Raw genomic sequence first — 21205 nt, forward strand, 5'->3', positions numbered from 1 at the left:
CCCAGCTCCCGATTAGGAGGCGGACGTCCTAACCACTAGGCTATCATTACAATGTCATGTATCAATATTCAATCGATCTGTAATCTATATCTAATCTCTATTAAAAAACCTTCAACCTTGAACTTTTTCTGATTGCAGGCGATTTATCGATTTATTTGGTGGTAAGAAATGAGGCCACCACCAACTGTAAGTATCCTAATGACTTTAAACCTATTTTGCGGTTTTACGTTCTAGTCGACCATTGTTACATCACCCTCTGCGCAGGTACATTTTTTACAATTTGTCGACCTTAAAATATCTCGTAGTTTTCTTAACTGGCTGAATAGTTGGTTTCCAAAATTCCTACTCGATACGGATGCCATGGATAGAAACTATATTTTGCATTTTTTAAATACCCTATTCAGTTGGCAGCCCTGCGTTCGATGAAATTGCGAAACTGGTTGCGAAATGCGTTACCTATACCCATCCTAAACGGGCACGTGTGAATGAACTGTTCACGATTCGACATACGCTGTAAATGTTAAGCTACTTTCTCATCGGGTCAGAGATCGCATCTCTTGTTTGAGTTTTTATTTATCTCTTGGAAAAATTCATATAATGCATACATTTCCAGATCTCACTCGCCATCTTAGCTCTACAACAGTAATGTCAATGTATTAGTCCTTAGTTTTAAGGTGAACCGGTGCTGTGTGGCGTGGTGCATTTTGGCGTAGCTCGTTCCAACTTGTATGCACAGGACTTGAAACTCGTTTGCGCGTACATAATGTATAACCACCTACGTTGTATTGATAATACATATACGGTAGGTATACGGTTTATTCGGTTATATTAGACTAGTAACGTAGTATAAAACTTTTATCCCGATTTTTTTCGATATAATGAAATTAATCTTACACGAAACTGAGTCGATCGGCATTAAAAAATTTAATCAATTTCATTGTTTTATTATGGACAACACACGCTTGACCAGAAAATTTACTCTGACAAAATTGTTTTCACAAAAAAGATCTACAGGTTCTTAAGACAGTTTCTCTGTATGTCCTATGGTTTTGGATTTCCCCATACTGTCCCAGTAAAACAACACTTTATAAGGAACCTTCCCGCAAATCTTATCAACATTTGTGCAAAGTTTCATTGCAATCGGATGAATGGTGTAGAAGCGCGAAAGGAGTCGACAAACAAACAAATCAAAATTGATTTTTATATATAGATAATAGCTTTGTTTACTACAAAGTGCCTAAATAGGCTTCAAGGCTCATCGCGGTACAATGTCGAAGCGACATGTAACATAGCACGGGGGCCTCCTACTTACTATCTCTGTATGTATGAGTGAATAGGCAACTTCTAGGCAAGCGCGCTCCATCTTAGGCTGCATCATCAGTTGCTAGCAGGTCTGATTGCAGCCAAGCGCTAGTCTATATAATTTAAAAAAAAATAATCCTGCAACTACTTTGCTTTGGCCTAGTGATATATTACCCTATTGGTCAAGGTGCCAGCCTTCTAATCGAAGGACGCGGGTTTCGATCCCGGACAGGCACCTCTAACTTTTCGGAATATGGTATTGATGATATTGATGTTGATGATTATTAAATAGAGGGTCTTCCAAAATACGTGAAATCCACGTCCATTGTTAGTCTGAAGTGTAATGACCATTTTTTTATTGATTAAACTAAAAAAGCACGTCAAATCATTGTGACGTCACACGCCAGTATTTCATTGAAGTTCGCATACTAAGAGCGTGTTTTGACGTTTGATAAAAAGATACTGATTTGACTAGCGCTCAAACACCGGATTATGGCGTTTAGAGTAATTAAGTATTACTTTGACGGTGAATGAAAACATCATGGGGAAACCTGTATGCCCGAGAGTTCTTCATAGTGTTCTTAAAGTGTGTGAAGTCTGCCAAACCCAATTTGGCCAGCGTGGTAGACTATGGCCAAATTACATGCGGACCCTCCGAATCGGAGGCCGGCATCTTAACTACTCGGCTATTACCGCTTTTGTAATACTAACGACCCACTTCGGCTTCGCACGGATAGCTTATTAAAATTTTCGTAGGGATCTCTATTTTTTTGAAAATAAGATATAGCCTTTGTCACTCAGGAAGAATGCAGCTTTCTATTGGTGAAAGAATTTTTAAAATCGGTTCAGTAGTTCCAGAGATTACTTCCTACAAACAAACTTACAAACTTTACCTCTTTATGATATTAGTATAGATAGACGTACTGAAACTCTATTCTAAAATATTTTTAGAAAAGCCTATTGAAAACGCATCTTACAAAGGCCAAACACATTGACCGCGATACCCTTTGCCACGACCACACATTTTACAATGTCTCTTGCAAATGCTTCTTGTATGCTAATACCTATTTGAAATAGCGTACATTATTAACAAGTAAATGCCTATTATTATTGACAGTTTTCGTATAGTCGTGATATAATTTTTAGAACAATCCCTTTAGAGCCAACAATATTATAATATTATGTAAAAAAGTAGATACATTACCTATTACAAATGCGATACTATGAATGAGATGCGAATACTCAGAATTTTTGTAGCGCTCAGAATCAGTACCACTATTTGGCATGTAAGTAGGCTACGTGTCCCACCTTTCGCTCTAAGAGGGCCAACAAATTGGTATGTTCCTTGTTAATCTCTTGGTCCGCTTAGGATCGATTCACAACGATACAGAGGCGAAGTAAATCGAAGCAACAATCAAAAATGTTACATGGCATCAATCAGCCTGTTTGCGTCCACAGCTGGACATAGGGCTTTCCCAAGAGCACGCCACCACACACTATCTTCTGCCTTCCTCATCTTCCCACTTCCCGCTATCTTCTTAAGGTCGTTAGACCAGCGAGTTGGAGGTCGTCCCACACTGCGCTTGCTGATACGCGGTCTCTGATAAACGCGGTCAGAACTCATGGCCGCTGGGGCAGACGTGTTCTGGAGTGGAGACCGTGTATCAGCAAGCGCCGTGTGGGACGACCTCCAACCCGCTGGACTGGTCAACCTTAAGAAGATATCAAACCGGCTGATTGATTCAAGGAGAGAATAAGAGTTTTAAAGTTTGTGAATTTTCAAGTCAATATCCATGAAAGTCATAGAAAGTTTGTACGGTTAAAAATTTAAAATTCCAATTTTTGGTACAAGCCTCAATAGCTCAACAGGTTGAGGAGCAGACTGAATTCTAAAAAAGGTCGGCGGTTCAAATCCCACCCGTTGCACTATTGTCGTACCTACTCTTAATACAGCTTTGCGCTTAGTTTGGGGGGGGGGGGGGGGAAGGCCTTTATTAACATGGCTAATATTCTTTTTTTTACAAAATATTTAAAAAAAAAAAACCACCCCACCTAATAATGAACAAAATTCACCCCACAGTCAAGAGCTAAGTACCTACTTCTTATAGTAGCGTAACAAATAGTTATTATGATTCCCCTTTTATTATCATTCTTTCAAATACCATACCAAGATGAAGAAAACTTTTTAATTTTGTTCGCAACTGCACATTCCGAATGTGAGAAGAGCAAATAAAACTTTTTAGGTTACGGAATGTAATAACTGTGCGCTGTAATTGCTTTCTTTACACAAACATAGACCCACTAACACTAAGCTAGACCATGGAGAAGCAGACTTCATACTTCAGCCTTCAATAAAAAAAAGCACAAATTTATTTTGCTACTAGCTGATACCCGCGACTTCGTTTGCGTGGATATAGGTTTTTTAAAATTCCCGTGGGAACTCTTTGATTTTCCGGGATAAAAAGTAGCCTATGTGCTAATCTAGGGTATAATCTATCTCCATTCTAAATTTCAGCCCAATCCGTCTAGTAGTTTTTGCGTGAAGGAGTAACAAACATACACACACACACACACACACACACACACACACACACACACACACACACACACACACACACACATACATACAAACTTTCTCCTTTATAATATTAGTGTGATCTATGGAAAGGAGTTAGTGTAGAGCTCGCTGTGTTACGTAATCCCAATCAATCCTAATCAACTGTACAAAGCTTCAACTCAACTGGATAAACGGTGCGCGAACGCATAGGTAAACAACAGACAGACACAAACAACTTTTTTTGTAATAATACTTACATCATTGATGTATTATTGATATATGTTACACATCATTGATGTTTTTTTTATGTACAGATGGACAAGTCTGCCGCAGAACCGATGGCCGCTGGGGCAAACATACATGGAGTGGAGACCGCGTATCAGCAAGCGCAGTGTGGGACGACCTTCGATCCGCTGGACTGACGAGCTTAAGAAGATAGCCTATGTTTAGCTGTGGCCACAAACAGGCTGATTGATATGATACATGACAGGTGGAAAGTAGATCCAGTGTCAATTTACTCAATGACAAAAAGCAAAAATGACTACTTAGTGTCAAGTCAAGTAGGTGCCACTAACAGAGTGAACTAGAGTGAGGGAACTCTCAGTTTAATCCTGAATAGACGATATGTCGACTTTTAGGTCATTGTGACGTGAAATCGTAGCAAAATAGGGCTACCTGCGTCACATGTACTAACATTTGACGTCATCCAGTGACGTCAGAACCTCGACGTATTGTTAGAAGTTACTTAAACTATTATACACCAGTTAATTTATTTTGCGTGGCATTGCTTCTCTAGTGATATGACAACTCTGTGCCACGAAGGCGTTCCGGTGAGGCTATATAAAATAATAGAATAAGTAGAGAATGGAAGAGAATACTTTCTGTATACGGTACTCGTATCATGCTGCAATATTTTTCAACAACATATAAAGAGTTTCGTGAAATACTTACTTAATAGTAATTTAGCGGTGCTGTGCAAATGTATGTTTTTCTTCTAGACCGTTTTTGTGTTTACCTACTTGTTACGCAGGCATAGTCAGGCCGCAACGCTAGACGTGCCTGCTAACCGTTCCCACCGTTCTAAATAACTCCAACAAGCTAGAGATGCACACCCGGGATTGAACCCCGGACCCCGACTAGGAGGCCGACGTATTAACCGCTAGGCTATCACCGCTTTTAAGCTCACAAGACCTTTATTAATATTGTCAAACGTGCTATTCACACATTTCCATTTACCTTCGTATACAAATAGAAGGCGAAAGCAGTCGGTATCAAAGCAAACGGGTCAAATGCATGCCGGCCCAGTTTCGATATATAACATAGTGATATCACCTTGACATCCTGTGGAGGTCGTCAAGCGATAGCGCAAATGTCTTTATCATAACTTTATGGACTCAAACGATTTAGGAGCTATTTTCACTTGACTACGATAGGTATTTGTGCTTAGCGTAGCAGTCTATTTGTATTTGCCGGTTCATCAGTTTGCTCACAACTGTCTAACTACTTCTTTTGAAGTTTGTCTGATCGCACTTATATTACAAAGACGAAAGTTTGTTGAGTGTGTGTGTATGTGTATATGTGTGAGGTATTTTGATACTTTTTCACGCAAGAACTACTGGACGGATTTGGCTGAGAGACGGAGATAGTTTTGCCCAAGATTAACACATAGGCTAGATTTCATCCCGGAAAATCAACGAGTTCCCACGGTATTTTGAAAAATTTTAATCAACTCGGATGAAGTTGCGGGTATCAACTAGTCTTATATATAAAAATTAATGCTTATCTGCCTTTCTGTTTGTACCGGTGCAATTTACCCCTACCGGAAATCGAATCTCGGGCCTTGCACTTACACCTAATACCACAGGGTTGATAATTTTTTTTACATTACCATAGGGAGGTCGTTAAAATAGTATATACTTGCCTGAAACAAGGGCGTCGTCCTCGATCTGAACAATATTCAACGATCCATCAATCAAAGTATAAAAATGTCGTCAGCCATCCTGGGTGTGAAGAAAGCCAAGCGTATCTCGGTTAGATATTTTTAAATCAAGTGACGCTTTAAGGTGCTTTATTGCTCGCTTACTTGATATTTTAAAAGTTTAAAGCATAAAAAAACTTTGATTTAATGTTTTTTTACTTTTAATTTATTTCAGTGTTTTTTTTTAAATAACACAATTATGATTTTCAGTGTTTATACATTTGTCAATTAAACATTTCAACCACTATGGCAGTTGGCACCCCTAGCTATGAAGACTAAACTCGATTGCGTGTAGTTTGACCACGTATGGCAGATGACAATGGGCCGTAAACCATGTTCGATTCCGAGTGCAATTACAAAACAATGTAATCGTTATCATGAGCCATGGTCCCGTTAGTAAGGATAAGGATAGTAATACCTGCCGTCCTATGTCCGTTGTCTGGTGAGAGGCTTCGGCCGTGGCTAGTTACCAACCTACCGGCAAAGCCGTGCCACCAAGCGTTCCGGTATGATGCCGTGTAAAAACCAAAGGGGTATGGGTTTAATAGAATAGAATAGAATAGAATAGATTTTTATTCAAATAAACTTTTACAAGTGCTTTTGAATCGTCAAATAATTTACCACTGGTTCGGAATGCCGTTCCTACCGAGAAGAACCAGCAAGAAACTCGGCGGTTGCTCTTTTCAATTGTGCAATTTACAATAATAAAAACTGCCATACCCCTTCCAGGTCAGCCCGCTTCCATCTTAGACTGCATCACCACCAGGTGATATTACAGTCAAGAGCTAACTTGTATCTGAATAAAAAAATACTGTGTAGTAATTTTTTTTTTTTTTTTTGTGTGGAGGAGGAAAATCCTCATGGATACCGTCTGGCATGCCCGACTCCACTGCAGGTGTTTCGCAGTGACCTACGGACTAAAAACCTCCTCCACTATTCGGTATCTCCGCTCACGGCTTCCCGGAATTGCACGAAGCATTGCGTCAGGAAGGCAGCTGTTCTTTTAGGGTCTTTGTCTCTCCCATTCGTCATCTTCGCGCGTTTTCATGATGTGTTTGATGAACTTAGCGTACTTATCCCATTCCTGTGTGTGTAATAATATAGGATTTGACTAACATAGATGGTACGACGACCTCAAGAAGGTGGCGGTGGATGAGGATGGTTGATGATCGCCGAAAAGGCCTGCGAGCATGACACGCAGAAAACGGGGACTAAGCGGTACGATCCCGCTTAGAAACCGATCTATCCAACGACACCACACACAATGAGATAGACGAGAAAAAAAATCGATTCCGCTTTATGTGTAGAGGAGGTTAAAGATGTTCCTAATTTTTTTTTTCAAGATGTCATCTTACCACTTGATCCGTGGTTATTTTATTTATTTTATTGTGAGGTAGACTTGCATTAGATGAAAATCATGTCTGAAAAACAGAGCAATGATGTCTAGCTTGGAGCGCTTGCCTAGAAGTTGCCTATGCACTCTTGACTGGAAGGTATTCAAGTTTTATTTGGCAGGAAACACGGCGGAAGAGCATTCCATACCTAAGCGGTACGTATTAAATCGTATGGGAATATTGTATACCCATGCCATTACAAGTTTCTACTTCTGAGAGTCTCTAGGTTAAGCCGCGGACAGATCGACATGACGAAATCATAAGGACCCTGAAAAATCTTATATACTCAGGTATAACTCAAATCTCTCCAACACAAAAAACGGACTACGAACCCAGACCCAATTTAGAGAAGCACATTTCGTAAAGCGACAAAGGCTTGAGCTAATTGAGACGAATACTCGCACTGGCCTCGAGAGGTCCTCAAACATATTTCCCCCAAGTCTCAGGTGAATTAAACGCCGGTGGATGAAAATTGACCTGAGATAGTGCAATCCTGATAGGTCATTAGGTTGAGTGCTTTGAGATAATTGCTCAAGCTTATCAGCGTAGAGTCGTACATCTACAAGTGAGTGTACGTAATGCTAATTTTTAACCCCCGACCCAAAAAGAGGGGTGTTATAAGTTTGACGTGTGTATCTGTGTATCTGTATGTGGCATCGTAGCTCCTAAACTAATGAACCGATTTTAATTTAGTTTTTTTTGTTTGAAAAGTGGCTTGATCGAGAGTGCTCTTGGCTATAATTCAAGAAAATCGGTTCAGCCGTTTGAAAGTTATCAGCTCTTTTCTAGTTACTGTAACCTTCACTTGTCAGGGGTGTTATAAATTTTTAATTTACACTTGTTATGTACATTAAGACTGTTATAATGCGAACGTGAGAGTAAATGGATTCATAATCCATATTAATATTATTGATGAGATGCGGAACGGCTCATCCGTCAAACTGATTTTGGCGAAATTCGGTACAAAGATAGATCGCGTCCCGGGCGCCAATAAAGGATTTTTTCCCCTAGAAAATCAAACAGTTTTTATTGAACTTAAACCAACGTGGGTGAATTCGCTGGCACCATCGATTTCATACAAATATAGCTTGTATCCCGGAAATGGATATAGACTTTTTAACCCCCGACCCAAAAAGAGGGGTGTTATAAGTTTGACATGTGTATCTTTGTATCTGTGTATCTGTCTGTGGCATCGTAGCACCTAAACGAATGAACCGATTTTAATTTAGTTTTTTTTTGTTTGAAAGGTGGCTTGATCGAAAGTGTTCTTAGCTATAATCCAAAAAAATTGGTTCAGCCGTTTAAAAGTTATCAGCTATTTTCTAGTTTTCTTGTAGAAAAGAAGGTTAGATAACCCTTAGGTTCATAATATTCAAGTGTCAATTGACAAATGTCAAGTTGTCAAGATGGACGTTGCCTAGATATACATAATTATTTATTTGAAAATGATTTGTCGGGGGTGTTGAAAATTTTTAATTTACACTTGTTTATCCAACAAAATCAAAGTTGCGGGCTTCATCCTTTCCTTTAACCGAGTTTGGCGAAATTTTTTTTTTTTTTTTTTTTTTTTTTTTATAACCATAAAGTACTGACAGCAGTACTTTATTAAGATTACAATCTAGCCTACGAGTAAAGCTAATAAGTAATATTATGTTAACCTAAACTTATAAAAGTACTTATATCTAAGAGTCCGTCCATTGACATATTTCTTAGTTTATCGTTAGTTATTATTTTATGACACTTTGTTCTTGTGTTCATTATATTGCACTAGCATTAAATTTTCACTTTGTTCTTTCTTGTGTTCTTTACACTGCACTAACACTATAACTACACTAGCTCAAAAGGCTTAGTCCTTTTAAGTCTACGTTTTAGGTCTGTGTTGTCGAGGAGCTGGATAGCCTCGACGTTCACATGTTGATGGAGCCTGCGTTCGTGGGATTTAGCATGTTTGCTAATAACTGAGTCCACGAAGTCCATTTGAAGATCGCGATGAATGTCTTCATTTCTGACGTACCAGGGTGCATTGATGATACCCCTGAGTACTTTATTTTGGAATCGCTGTATTATTTGAATGTTGCTTTTTCTGGTACATCCCCACAACTGGATACCATAAGTCCACACTGGCATTAGGACCTGTTTATACAAGAGTTTCTTATTTTGTGTTGATAGTGAAGAGTTTCTACCTATGAGCCAGTACAATTTTTTGTACCTTATCTCTAGGTCTTCTTTTTTCTTCTTGACATGAGCTTTCCAGCGTAGCTTGCTGTCAAGAGTCATTCCAAGATATTTTGCCGTATTAGCATAAGGTATCTTTTGTTGGTCAATATAGATAGGGTGATAGTTCGGTTTTTTATTTGTAAAATCAATATGGGTAGACTTGGAATCGTTCAATTTTATTCGCCATTTTTTCGTCCATTTGTTGAGTTCATTTAATGCTGATTGTACTTTTCCCGCCGCCTCCTGATGAGTATTACCCACAGCTATGATGGCAGTGTCATCGGCAAAAGTAGCGATGGTATTATGATCAGGTTGTGGAAGATCACAGGTATACAGGAGATACAGGACAGGTCCTAGAACGCTTCCTTGAGGTACTCCAGCTTTGATCTCCTTGAGTTTGGAGTAGGCTTCCTCTTGCCTCACTCTAAATACTCTATCGGATATATAAGATTCAAGTATGTTTGCGAATGGTTGAGGGAGTAATACTTTAAGTTTGTGAACAAGACCTTCATGCCAGACTTTATCAAAGGCTTGTGCTACATCGAGAAATACGGATGAACAAACTTTCTTTTCTTCTAGTGTTCTTTCAATTATATTCGTTATTCTGTGAACTTGATCGATCGTCGAGTGCTTTTCCCTGAATCCGAACTGATGGTCGGGAATCAGATTTTTTTCATCCAATATAGGTTTTAATCTGCTGAGTAGTAGCTTTTCAAAAAGTTTTGAGATAATTGGTAGCAGAGAAATTGGTCTGTATGATGTAACCTCATTTGGTGGTTTTCCTGGTTTGGCGATCATAATTACTTCTGCAACTTTCCACAAGTCAGGGACGTGCTTCATTCTAAATGCTGCATTAATCAGCGTCGTTAATTTAACGATTCCTTTTTTTGGAAGGTTTCGCAAGATTTCTGTAGTAATTAGATCATATCCTGGAGCTTTTTTCAGGTTCAATTTATTAATTATATTAAGTATTTCTTTAGGGGTGACTAGTTTAATGGGAGTGTTTTCTTGACTTGTTTCAATTGTAGTAAAGTCAGTGTGTTCTCCTTCGTTTGGTTGAAATATTTTTTCTAGATATTCTGCAAATCTTTTAGCTTTTTGCTCACTATTTCTTGCCCACATTCCATTTTCTTCCTTGATTGGAGGAATATGCAAACATGGTCTTTTTAAATTCCTAGTGGCTTTCCAAAGTGAATAGTCGGTGCTCCGTTCGCTTGTAAGGCTTTGAAGATAACTGTAGGTTGACGAATTGTTAAAGTTTTTTATTTGTTTCTTTAGAGCCTTAGTCAAGTTATTCAACACCCTTTTATCAAGGGGAGATCTCGAATGATGCCACTTTTTTCTCTGTTTTCTCTTTTCAATGATGAGTTCAAGGATATTTTTGGGATAAGCAACCAGTCCTTGGGGCTTTTTTCTAAGCTTTGGTGTATTATTCCAAGCAGCCAGCTGAATATCTAACACAAACTTTCTTACTTCTTCGTTTAGTTGTTCCGAGCTTTTAAGCGGCACATTTAAGTTAATATTATTAGTCAGATCCATTTTGAAGCTGTCCCAGTCTGTATTTTTGTTTACAAGTACAGGATAAGGTTCTTTATATATGATTATATCACTTAGCGTTAAGAGGATAGGAGAATGGTCTGAATTCATGTCGAACATTTCATCAATGTCTAGGTATTTTGATGATATGTTTTTATAAATAAAGAAATCAATTAGGTCTGGAATTTTCATCGCATCTGTTGGCCAGTAGGTAGGCTTACCTGTACTTATTACATCGCATTTTTGATCTTTAATAGCACTTAAGAGTTCTCTACCTTTTGTAGTAGTCAATCTAGAACCCCAATAAGTATTTTTCGCATTAAAGTCGCCTCCAATAATAAATCTATTTCCAATTTTCTCGAGGAAGTTGACATAATATTCTTTTGATATTGAATGCCTTGGAGGGCTATATATGGCTACTACGGAAAATTCGTATCTTGTAGTTTTGACCTTTACAGTTACTGCCTGAATTTCTTGTTCCTCAAATTTGTATTCTTGATAATGAAACAAATTTTCTTTAATTATGACGGCACTGCCGCCTCTTGCTGTGTTATTTGGGTGTATGGCATGGTACACTTTATAACCGTTAAATTTAATAAATGATTGCTTGGTAAAATGTGTCTCAGATATTAGACAGATATCAATCTTTTGTGTATCTAGGACTACTTGTAGCTCTTGTTGATGTTGTAGTAGTCCGTTTGAGTTCCATGCAAATATTTTAAGCATATTATTCATTTTTTCAGCTTATTGGTAGCCTTATTAGCACCACCTTCAAGTTTTTTCAATCGCTCGTCGAACGAGGACATGTATTTAAGAATTTCATCCAGTTTGCTTTCCACTTTTATTTGGGGCATTTGAGTGCTTGGCAAATTTTTAGAAACTTTTTGGGCATAAGTTTGGTGTTCACTTTTGTTCGTGTCTTCCTTAGTCTTATTTACATGAGGATCAGTAGATTTCTCAGGTTTCGATGAACGCTGAGGATAGGATGTAGATGATTTTTTAAGATTCTTATTTTTTAGAATCTGCATTTCTTTGGCAACCATACAACCTCGATAGTTAGCGGGGTGCGCTTCACCGCAGTGTAAGCATTTTGGTTTTTCTTCTGCTGGCGAAATTTGATAGAGATAGATTGCATCCCGAAGACCGACATGGGTACTTTTATCTGCGCAAATCTAAGCGTTCCCACGGGATTTTCAAGGTCCATTCATGACAAAGCCGTGCATCATCTAGTATTTCATAATATGTAGGTATAGCATTGTTCTAATCACGATACAGTAAATCTGATCCTAGTCTATAGAGATGACATATTGAATGTTGAGCACCTATTGTGTCTATGCCACGTTTCTGCCACTCACCACATCAAACCATTCCTTCAACAAGTGTAAATTAAAAATTTATAACACCCCCGACAAGTGAATGTTACAGTAACTAGAAAAGAGCTGATAACTTTCAAACGGCTGAACTGATTTTCTTGGATTATAGCTATTCCGCGCTTACGATTCAAAGTATCTGAGTTTTCCAAAACATCATTTTCAAATAAATAATTATTTATCTAGGCAACGTTCATCTTGACAGCTTGACATTTGTCAATTGACATAATATTATGAACCTAAAGGTTATCTAACCTTCTTTTCTACAAGAAAACTAGAAAAGAGCTGATAATTTTTAAACGGCTAAACCAATTTTTTTGGATTATAGCTAAGAACACTCTCAATCAAGCCACCTTTCAAACAAAAAAAAAGTAAATTGAAATCGGTTCATTCGTTTAGGTGCTACGATGCCACAGACAGATACACAGATACACACATCAAACTTATAACAACCCTCTTTTGGGTCGGGGATTAAAAACCACTGATTGTTTCAATGTATTAAATAAATCAAGTTATGTTTTCGACAAGTCGCATCTCAGTTCTCGTACGAACATTCTGAACTAATTCAAGTACTTCAACAATACTAAGAACAAATGAACTTCGTGAAGCCTTGGCGAAATTCTAGTGGGTTGCCTAATTCATGTATTCACAGAACACCTGTAATAAGCCATGTTGATTCATAGTTCCATGAATGTATTGAACTTCAACTGAGAATATTAATTCAATTATTGTTCACAGTTCAAGTGGTATATTGTTGGAAATTAATTAGGAACAGTGAATGGATTCTAAACACTACCTCACATTACACATATTACAATTATTATACATTTCACATGAAATAATTTCAAATGAAATAAAATCAATTTAAAAATTTACCAACATATGCAACTCTGATGGAATAAGAGCCAGCGCGTGTCAGACCTTGGTTATTTTATAAAAGCTGAAAGTTCCTTGCGTATTGTCCCCAATACTGGGAGGAACGATGAGCGACGATTAAGTTTGGATCATAAAAGGCGTAAAAAATCTAACGTACTTCTTAAATATTTTCTTCGGAAATCGAAATCACGTTATGCATTGGCAGACACCCTTAAAGTTTAAAAGTTTAAGGGTGTATGGCAGAGGGTTGCCACGACTACATTTTTAACCCCCGACCCAAAAAGACCCCTCTTTTTATAAGTTTGACGTGTATATCTGTGTATCTGTGTGTCTGTGTATCTGTGTATCTGTCTGTGGCACCGTAGCGGCTAAACTAATGAACCGATTTTAATTTAGTTTTTTTTGTTTGAAAGTGGCTTGATCGAGAGTGTTCTTAGCTATAATCCAAGAAAATCGGTTCAGCCGTTTGAAAGTTATCAGCTCTTTTCTAGTTACTGTAACCTTCACTTGTCGGGGGTGTTATAAATTTTTAATTTACACTTGTACATTTTTAACCCCCGACCCAAAAAGAGGGGTGTTATAAGTTTGACGTGTGTATCTGTGTATCTGTGTGTCTGTGTATCTGTGTATCTGTGTATCTGTGTATCTATGTATCTGTGTATCTGTGTATCTGTCTGTGGCATCGTAGCGCCTAAACGAATGAACCGATTTTAATTTAGTTTTTTTTGTTTGAAAGGTGGCTTGATCGAGAGTGTTCTTAGCTATAATCCAAAAAAATTAGTTCAGCCGTTTAAGAGTTATCAGCTCTTTTCTAGTTTTCTTGTTGAAAAGAAGGTTAGATAATCTTTAGGTTCTTAATATTATGTCAATTGACAAATGTCAAGCTGTCAAGATGGATGTTGCCTAAATACATAATTATTTATTTGAAAATGATGTTTTGGAAAACTCAAATACTTTGGATCGTCGGGGGTGTTATAATTTTTATAATTTACACTTGTCATCTTTCATGTTCAAAATTTTGTATCAGAGTACTTATACATACCTATTTGCTATTGCGAAAAAGCGTCGTAAATAATTGAAAATCATATATCGTTGCATTTTACGCTATTGATATGCCCACAGGTAAACGAGTAATCTGCTTTAGACGCGATTCACCCCGTTGCATTCATGTCAAAACCACTATTCACCCGAACAATATAGGTGTTAAAATTCTCACATTGAAAATTGTTGCTAAATATTTATTCCAATATTTACGTCATGTCAAAAAGGCTCACTAGGAAAATGAATTTGTAAAATAAAATACACACTATTTTATTCATTCAGTTATGAACTACGTGTCCTAAATATTTATTTATTTAGGTTCTTACTTCTTTTATCGTTAATTCTTGAGAAAAGTCACCCCAGTGGACTCCTCACACAAACGCAGTTTGGTTCTCATTAACTATACCATGCAAATGAGCACGCCGATCCGTTGCTCCGTTGCGATGTGATTGAAGTACAAACATACAAACACACTTTCGCGTTTATAATATTAGTGTTTATCTATTCGTGCAACAGGTATAACAGATATAGGTTCACTCCAGACATCCAGGTCAAAGATGTTCAGATTTCCTATGAAGTTCAGATGTTGTTTAACCCTGAAGCTTAATTTCAAAGCAGACAGGTACTTACTAGTACACGATAACGGATAACATCGAGTTTCAGCATAAATCTTTAGAGCGGCCAAGGGGCAGATCAATGCAAATCAGTTCTCAATGCTTTGCAAATCAATCTATACTTAATATTATGATGCGAAAGCGTGCCTGTCTGTCTGTCTGCTAGCTTTTCACGGCCCAACAGTCTAACCAATTATGATAAAATTTGGTACATAGTTAGCTTACATCCCGGACAAGGACATAGGACACGTTTATCCCGGAAAATCAAAGAGTTCCTACGGGATTTCCGAAAACCTAAATCCACGCGGACTAAGTCGCGGGCATTATCATTCATTATTCATTTATTGAAATTATTAGTAGCAGCTACATCTGACGATTCAAAATTACTTGAAGTTTATCTGAATAAAAATCTTTCCGTTTCTATTAGTTTGCTTATAACTATAATGAGTTGCTTATTATGACTATGACTATTAGCATCTGATGTCTGAAGTCTCTATGGTTCATAACTCAATGGTCCAAACTATCCACTCTCGGAGGTGATTGGAAAGCGTGTTAGACTATAGATGAATGTGATCATGCTGAAATACAGACCTGCTGCCGTCACAAACGTACAATGTTGTGGCTCGTACATATTGCAATCAAATCTAGGCTCAATCTTGTTATTGCTTTTAAGCTCCTAGCTTAGTTACCCAACTTACGATTCAAGGAGTTCATAACAATCTAAACTTACCTACTTATTATAAATCTGAAACTAAGTTTTGCCACGAGAAAACACGGACGACAACAAAGCCACTAACAGCTGCTAATTTCCATGAATTAAAATCTTTATGCAAAAACCCTTTCGAGCTAAGCATCAAAATTTATTTATTTCAGAAACATTTTGTTTTTTCACGTAGGTAAATATTTTAGTAGTTTTACATTTTCACAAGACTGACGGTTTCGCAAATTGATACCAACTTTCGCAAAGTAATTTAACTCCGTCCCTTAACAGGGCTCTCTCCGTCACTCGTTTCATACAGTCGTAGTTCCAATTTCATTTGAATATGAAGCAACCAAAGTCCATGAAATTTTGCAGACATATTCTAGAAACTAATATCTGTGTCTGTGGTGTTTTAGATTTTTCGAAAAATATGTAGTTTTAAAATTACAGGGGCTCAAAGATTTGTATGAAAATTTTCAAGACCGCGTAATTTTGAAACCGAATATTTTAACAGAAATCTGGAAAACCACAGACATAGATATTAGTTTCTAAAATATGTCTGCAAAATTTCATGGACTTTGGTTGCTTAATATTCAAATGAAATTGGAACTACGATTGTATGAAACGAGTGACGGAGAGAGCCCTCTTAATATTTAGGTCATTAGACAAACTTTTGAAAGTAGCTTTACAAATAAACGTTTTAATGAAATGAAATAACTTTCATTTCACGTAGGACAACTTGTGCCACTTATGCTATGCTAGGACTCCATGCAGATATCACTGAGATCAGTTAACAAGAAACTCAGCAGTAGGTACTATTTTCAAAACGCAATTGAGGCATACATAAATAACTATAATTATAATCCGCCCCGCTTTCCTAGGAAACCTAAGCCTTGTCGGATCTCGTTACTAATAAACTAAGTACCAGTACTAATTATATCCATAAGACCTGTGATAAGACACTATACTGAATGCTTAGTATAAGATTTGGCATCTCACCAGCGTTGATAGAATTCGAGAATCGGAACATAATAACGTCAAAGAAAAATAGACCTTAAGATCCTTGGTTTGAAGTCAAAAATTTAATACCACTTATTTTAATTATTTCACGTTTCCGCATGGGGCGCTGGCTGTACGGTTACTCGGACGGGCTGTGAAAAGCTAGCAGACAGATATATTCGTACAGACACACTTTCGCATTCATAGATAATATTTTTTCCATAACTTCTTAAGTATGGGTTGCCTGGAAGAGATCACTTTAGTGATAAGGTCGCTATTTGTTTGTAAATCTATCTTGTATTTTAATCTTTGTCATAGTTTTAAGCAGTAAAGTGGTTTAAATAAAATAAATAAATTAGTATAGCTAATATAGATACTTATAAGCCAAACTAGGCATCCTTCAAATATCAGTACGTTTTTTACCTTTTTAAAAGGATGAACCAGTAAAACAAGAATACTTATTTTCTAATCTACTCATTATTCTACTTAGTATATTAGATATATTGACAAACTTGAGCTTTAAAACAAAGGAGTTGAGGTCCAGTTTACTACATCGCTGAAGTTTTCTGACAATCGAATACTATCAAAGTTGGTGAGACATAAATTCTCATGCTAAGCATACTGATATAACATTTTGTAGACGAGAAGATAGTATTACGCTACAATGCACAGCAAAATGAATGTCGAAACACGGTAACAAAGTGTTCTCGTTGTTGCAAATAGAATATTGTAGTTAAAAGTAAAGTTTTTATTCAACTTCGAAGGTAAACCTTTTTGCAAAAAAAAAAAAACAGACGGTATTGATTTTTTGTTTAACTGGCAAAAATTTACTACTACACAGTTTTCAATGTATAAATGTGCTACTGGCAAGAAATAACTTGAAGAAAGGACGTGAACTCAATATCACGAAACAGTTACATATCTGAGAAGGCTCTGGGAGAAAACGTTTTACTCTCGGGAGCCCGCTTTTTAATGAGTCAGAGTTAAGAAGCTGGAAGAGTACCTACCTGCATGAACCTTAAAATATATAGAAGAAGTACAGGAACCTCAAGTTGGCCCATAGACTGTGAGGAGGACGCTTGCAGCTGCCAACATACGAGTTCGGTGGCAAGCTGAGGCCCATTAGTTATTCCGTGAGCACCGGATTGCCCGTTTGAGATTTGCAAGAAATTATTGTATCCTGGACACAATAGAACTAGAGTACTGTAACTTTTCTGACGAAGCTCTGATTTCACTAAGTATGTGGCAAAGACTGACGCCGCGACGGCGGGTGCTACGAGGTATTGGAATAATGCAAAATACAAATGCTGTGTTCTGAAAAGACACTTCATATGGTAGGGCCTCGTACAATTCATTGGATATAAACTATGATATAAATATATAAATGGCCGTTTTTTTGCAAAGGAGAGTATATGCATGCATTAGGGCATGTAAATACATCAAATCATATGTTGCTTCTGGATAAACTAGCTTTCTAATGGTGAAAGAATTATTACAAGTGTAAATTAAAAATTTATAACACCCCCGACAAGTGAAGGTTACAGTAACTAGAAAAGAGCTGATAACTTTCAAACGGCTGAACCGATTTTCTTGGATTATAGCTAAGAACACTCTCGATCAAACTACCTTTAAAACTAAAAAAAAAAACTAAATTAAAATCGGTTCATTAGTTTGGGAGCTACGATGCCACAGACAAATGCCAGATACACACGTCAAACTTATAACACCCCCTTTTTTGGGTCGGGGGTTAAAAATCAGTTGCTGATGGGTTGATCATGATGATGGTAGTTTGGAGTATGGATCATAATCATCATAAGTGGATAATGGATATTGTACAGTGCACACTGTGGTGTTCGGTAATCAAAACTTTTCTATGATCGATTCGTGCCACACGAGTCGACGCGTATAACGGGGAAATACGAAGTGGGCAATATTGTTTGGCATCAACTGCCTCTCTTGTGGTTAGTTAATAGCTAAACAATGCTAGTCTGCGGTCCGTCGAACTAATTCGATTGTGCGACATAATTAATTATACTCTGAACTTTGATTAACCGTTATAACCACTGATTGATGTTCGATTTTGACTGAGAATAAACTAACAAGGATTAAGTTACTCTAAAACTTTAAACATAAATTGAATTAAGTTGTTATTAGTCATCATCATAATGTTAATTCATCACCCACTACTGAAAACTGGTCGCCTCTCAGAATTAGAATACACATCTTTGAGAATATTATGGAGAACTCTTAGGCACGCAGGTTTCTTCACAATGTTTTCCCTCCCCGTTAATGCAAGTGATATTAAATTTTTAGAACGCCTATAACTTGAAATAAGAGCCCGAAGCGAAGATTAATTTTGAAAATAACAGAGAGCACTCTAGAGAGGTCTATAACTATTGGGTACTGATTTTGCTTCTGCTGTATGAATTGGACTGACTTTTGCGACATGAGGAAGCTTTTAGGAAATACCCCGTGTGATAGAGATTTGTTAATACAATTTGTGAGATTTATGGGCTGATTCCATCAATATCGGTGCTTGTACTACTATTTAAACTGACAATGACTTTAATCATTTGTTTCAGATTACAGGGATTTAGTTCGCTCAAATTATGTTGTGTTGCTAAGTATCTCTATACATGAGGGTATGGATTGAACTTGTGTGGTGTCTTGAGTGTATGTTATTTGCTAGTTCTGTCCCTTGTCAAGAAAAAGTTATTAAAAGCTTGGACAAATCTTATTACCATCTTTCAGGTGACTCGTGCTGAGTAGTGGGTTGGCGATGGAGTGAGATGCTGATGATTATGACTGCGCTTTAGGGATAACTGTAGTGAATCTATTGCATAGACTTACCTTGAACTGACTCAAGAACTCCTGCTGCCTGGTAATGTCGGTAGCCAGGATGAGAGAGCTGATCTGGCGTTCGAGCTCCGCGCGAATTTCTTGCGTATCCACCAGGCCACTCTCAATGATGCAACTGATGGCCGAGCGCCAGTGATGGTTCTCCAAAACCGATGTGTTCTGGCGACAAACATTTCAATATAGAACTCAATAGACCAGAACTTGGCTGTACGCCAGCGATGTTTCTCCAAAACTGATGTGTTCTGGCAACTATTTTAACATAAAGAATTTTTTTTTATTCGAATCAAAACTTATACATAGTTCTTTTGAATTGTCAAGTGTACTGTTCCTTTGGAATGTCTTTCCAACCGAGAAGAACTAGCAAACAATCGAAAGTTACTCTTTTAAAAATTAAATTAACAATATCAATCAATGTCTACATAAGTAAGTGCAGGCCCGCTCATTGCTGAATCAAAAGCCACTCTTTTATCATTTATCACAGAAGGGAAACAATTTAAGTTGCTGTTGAAATTGTAATTTTAAGTAGACGGGGACTCTCCCCGTCTACTTAAAATTACATCTCTCTTACTAATCTCTCTCTTTACTAATTTTGTTACAATTAACCCTGTTAACATAAAATAATATCAGTTCGTGTAATGCGTGCGTTGACACGTTGGCTCCGTGCCATATCAGGGAGACAGCATCAAGACGGGAGCCGCAGCAGAAATGACTTAAAGCGGGGAGCGGCGCAAGTATGCCTCTCGTTTCAAGAGTTACATTTTTTCAGTTTGCCGTAGAGACTCCTAAGTCATGGAGTCTTAGTGCTAAAAAAAATTACGAGGCATTTCACCGCAGTTAACAGCCTCATCTGATAGCAAAAAGGCTGGCTCTTTTTTTCGCCAGGGATCAGGCTGGCTGTCCAGCGCGAAAATGCAGTATTCTTGGCATTATTCGCCATGGCATGGTTTGTACAGTAATAAGATGAGGATAACTTTAAGTTTTTTAGATTAAAAGTAATTTATATATTTATTATACAGAAAAAACAACATCGAACTAAACACTATAAACACCGCTGTCAAGCTAAAATGCCTCCGAGCGGTTGTTGAGTCTGTTTATTGGATTGGGACACTCGTCAAAATAGTTGCTATTTGCCTGAGGGCAGATGCCTGAAGCCATCCGGGCCTCGATAGCAAGCGGAGTGTGTATTTCGCTTCCAGTGCATTTGAAGCTAAACGTATTTCATGGAACTAGGGGAATCAGCTTGGCTAACGTATTCAAGAAAACAAATATATCTTACAGTTCTGTAGACTATTTAGAGAAGACATATGTATACTGACTGATTGATCTGTCAGTCAGTCAGTCAGACTGACAGATCTATTAACGCACAGCTCAAACGACTGGACGAATCGGGCTAGGCATGCAGATAGCTATTATTAACCCCCAACCCAAAAAGAGGGGTGTTATAAGTTTGACGTGTGTATGTGTGTATGTCTATGGCATCGTAGCTCCTAAACTACTGAACCAATTTAAATTTTTTTTTTTTTGTTTGAAAGGATGCTTGATCGAGAGTGTTCTTAGCTATAATTCAAGAAAATCGGTTCAGCCGTTTGAAAGTTATAAGCTCTTTTCTAGTTACTGTAACCTGAAGGATACAGTAACTTGTCGGGGGTGTTATAAATTTTTAATTTACACTTGTGACGTATGCATCCGCTAAGAAAAGACTTTCGAAAATTCAACTCTTATGGGAAGAAAATTAAACAAAGGGGGGTTTGAAATTTGTGCA

At 37.5% G+C, this 21205-nt stretch overlaps 1 protein-coding gene across 2 annotated transcripts in view; it reads right to left on the reverse strand.

Annotated features, from left to right (window-relative positions):
• The window catches only part of LOC123880347 (cGMP-inhibited 3',5'-cyclic phosphodiesterase B-like), a 122165-nt gene that overhangs the window by 18481 nt on the left and 82479 nt on the right, over positions 1 to 21205 (reverse strand). For both annotated transcript variants that reach the window (XM_045928442.1, XM_045928443.1), the window contains exon 6: positions 19435 to 19602. In XM_045928442.1, the coding sequence (XP_045784398.1) occupies positions 19435 to 19602 (168 nt within the window). The remainder of the gene's footprint in view (positions 1 to 19434; positions 19603 to 21205) is intronic.

Source organism: Maniola jurtina, chromosome Z (assembly GCF_905333055.1).
Source record: "Maniola jurtina chromosome Z, ilManJurt1.1, whole genome shotgun sequence".
NCBI lineage: Eukaryota > Metazoa > Arthropoda > Insecta > Lepidoptera > Nymphalidae > Maniola > Maniola jurtina.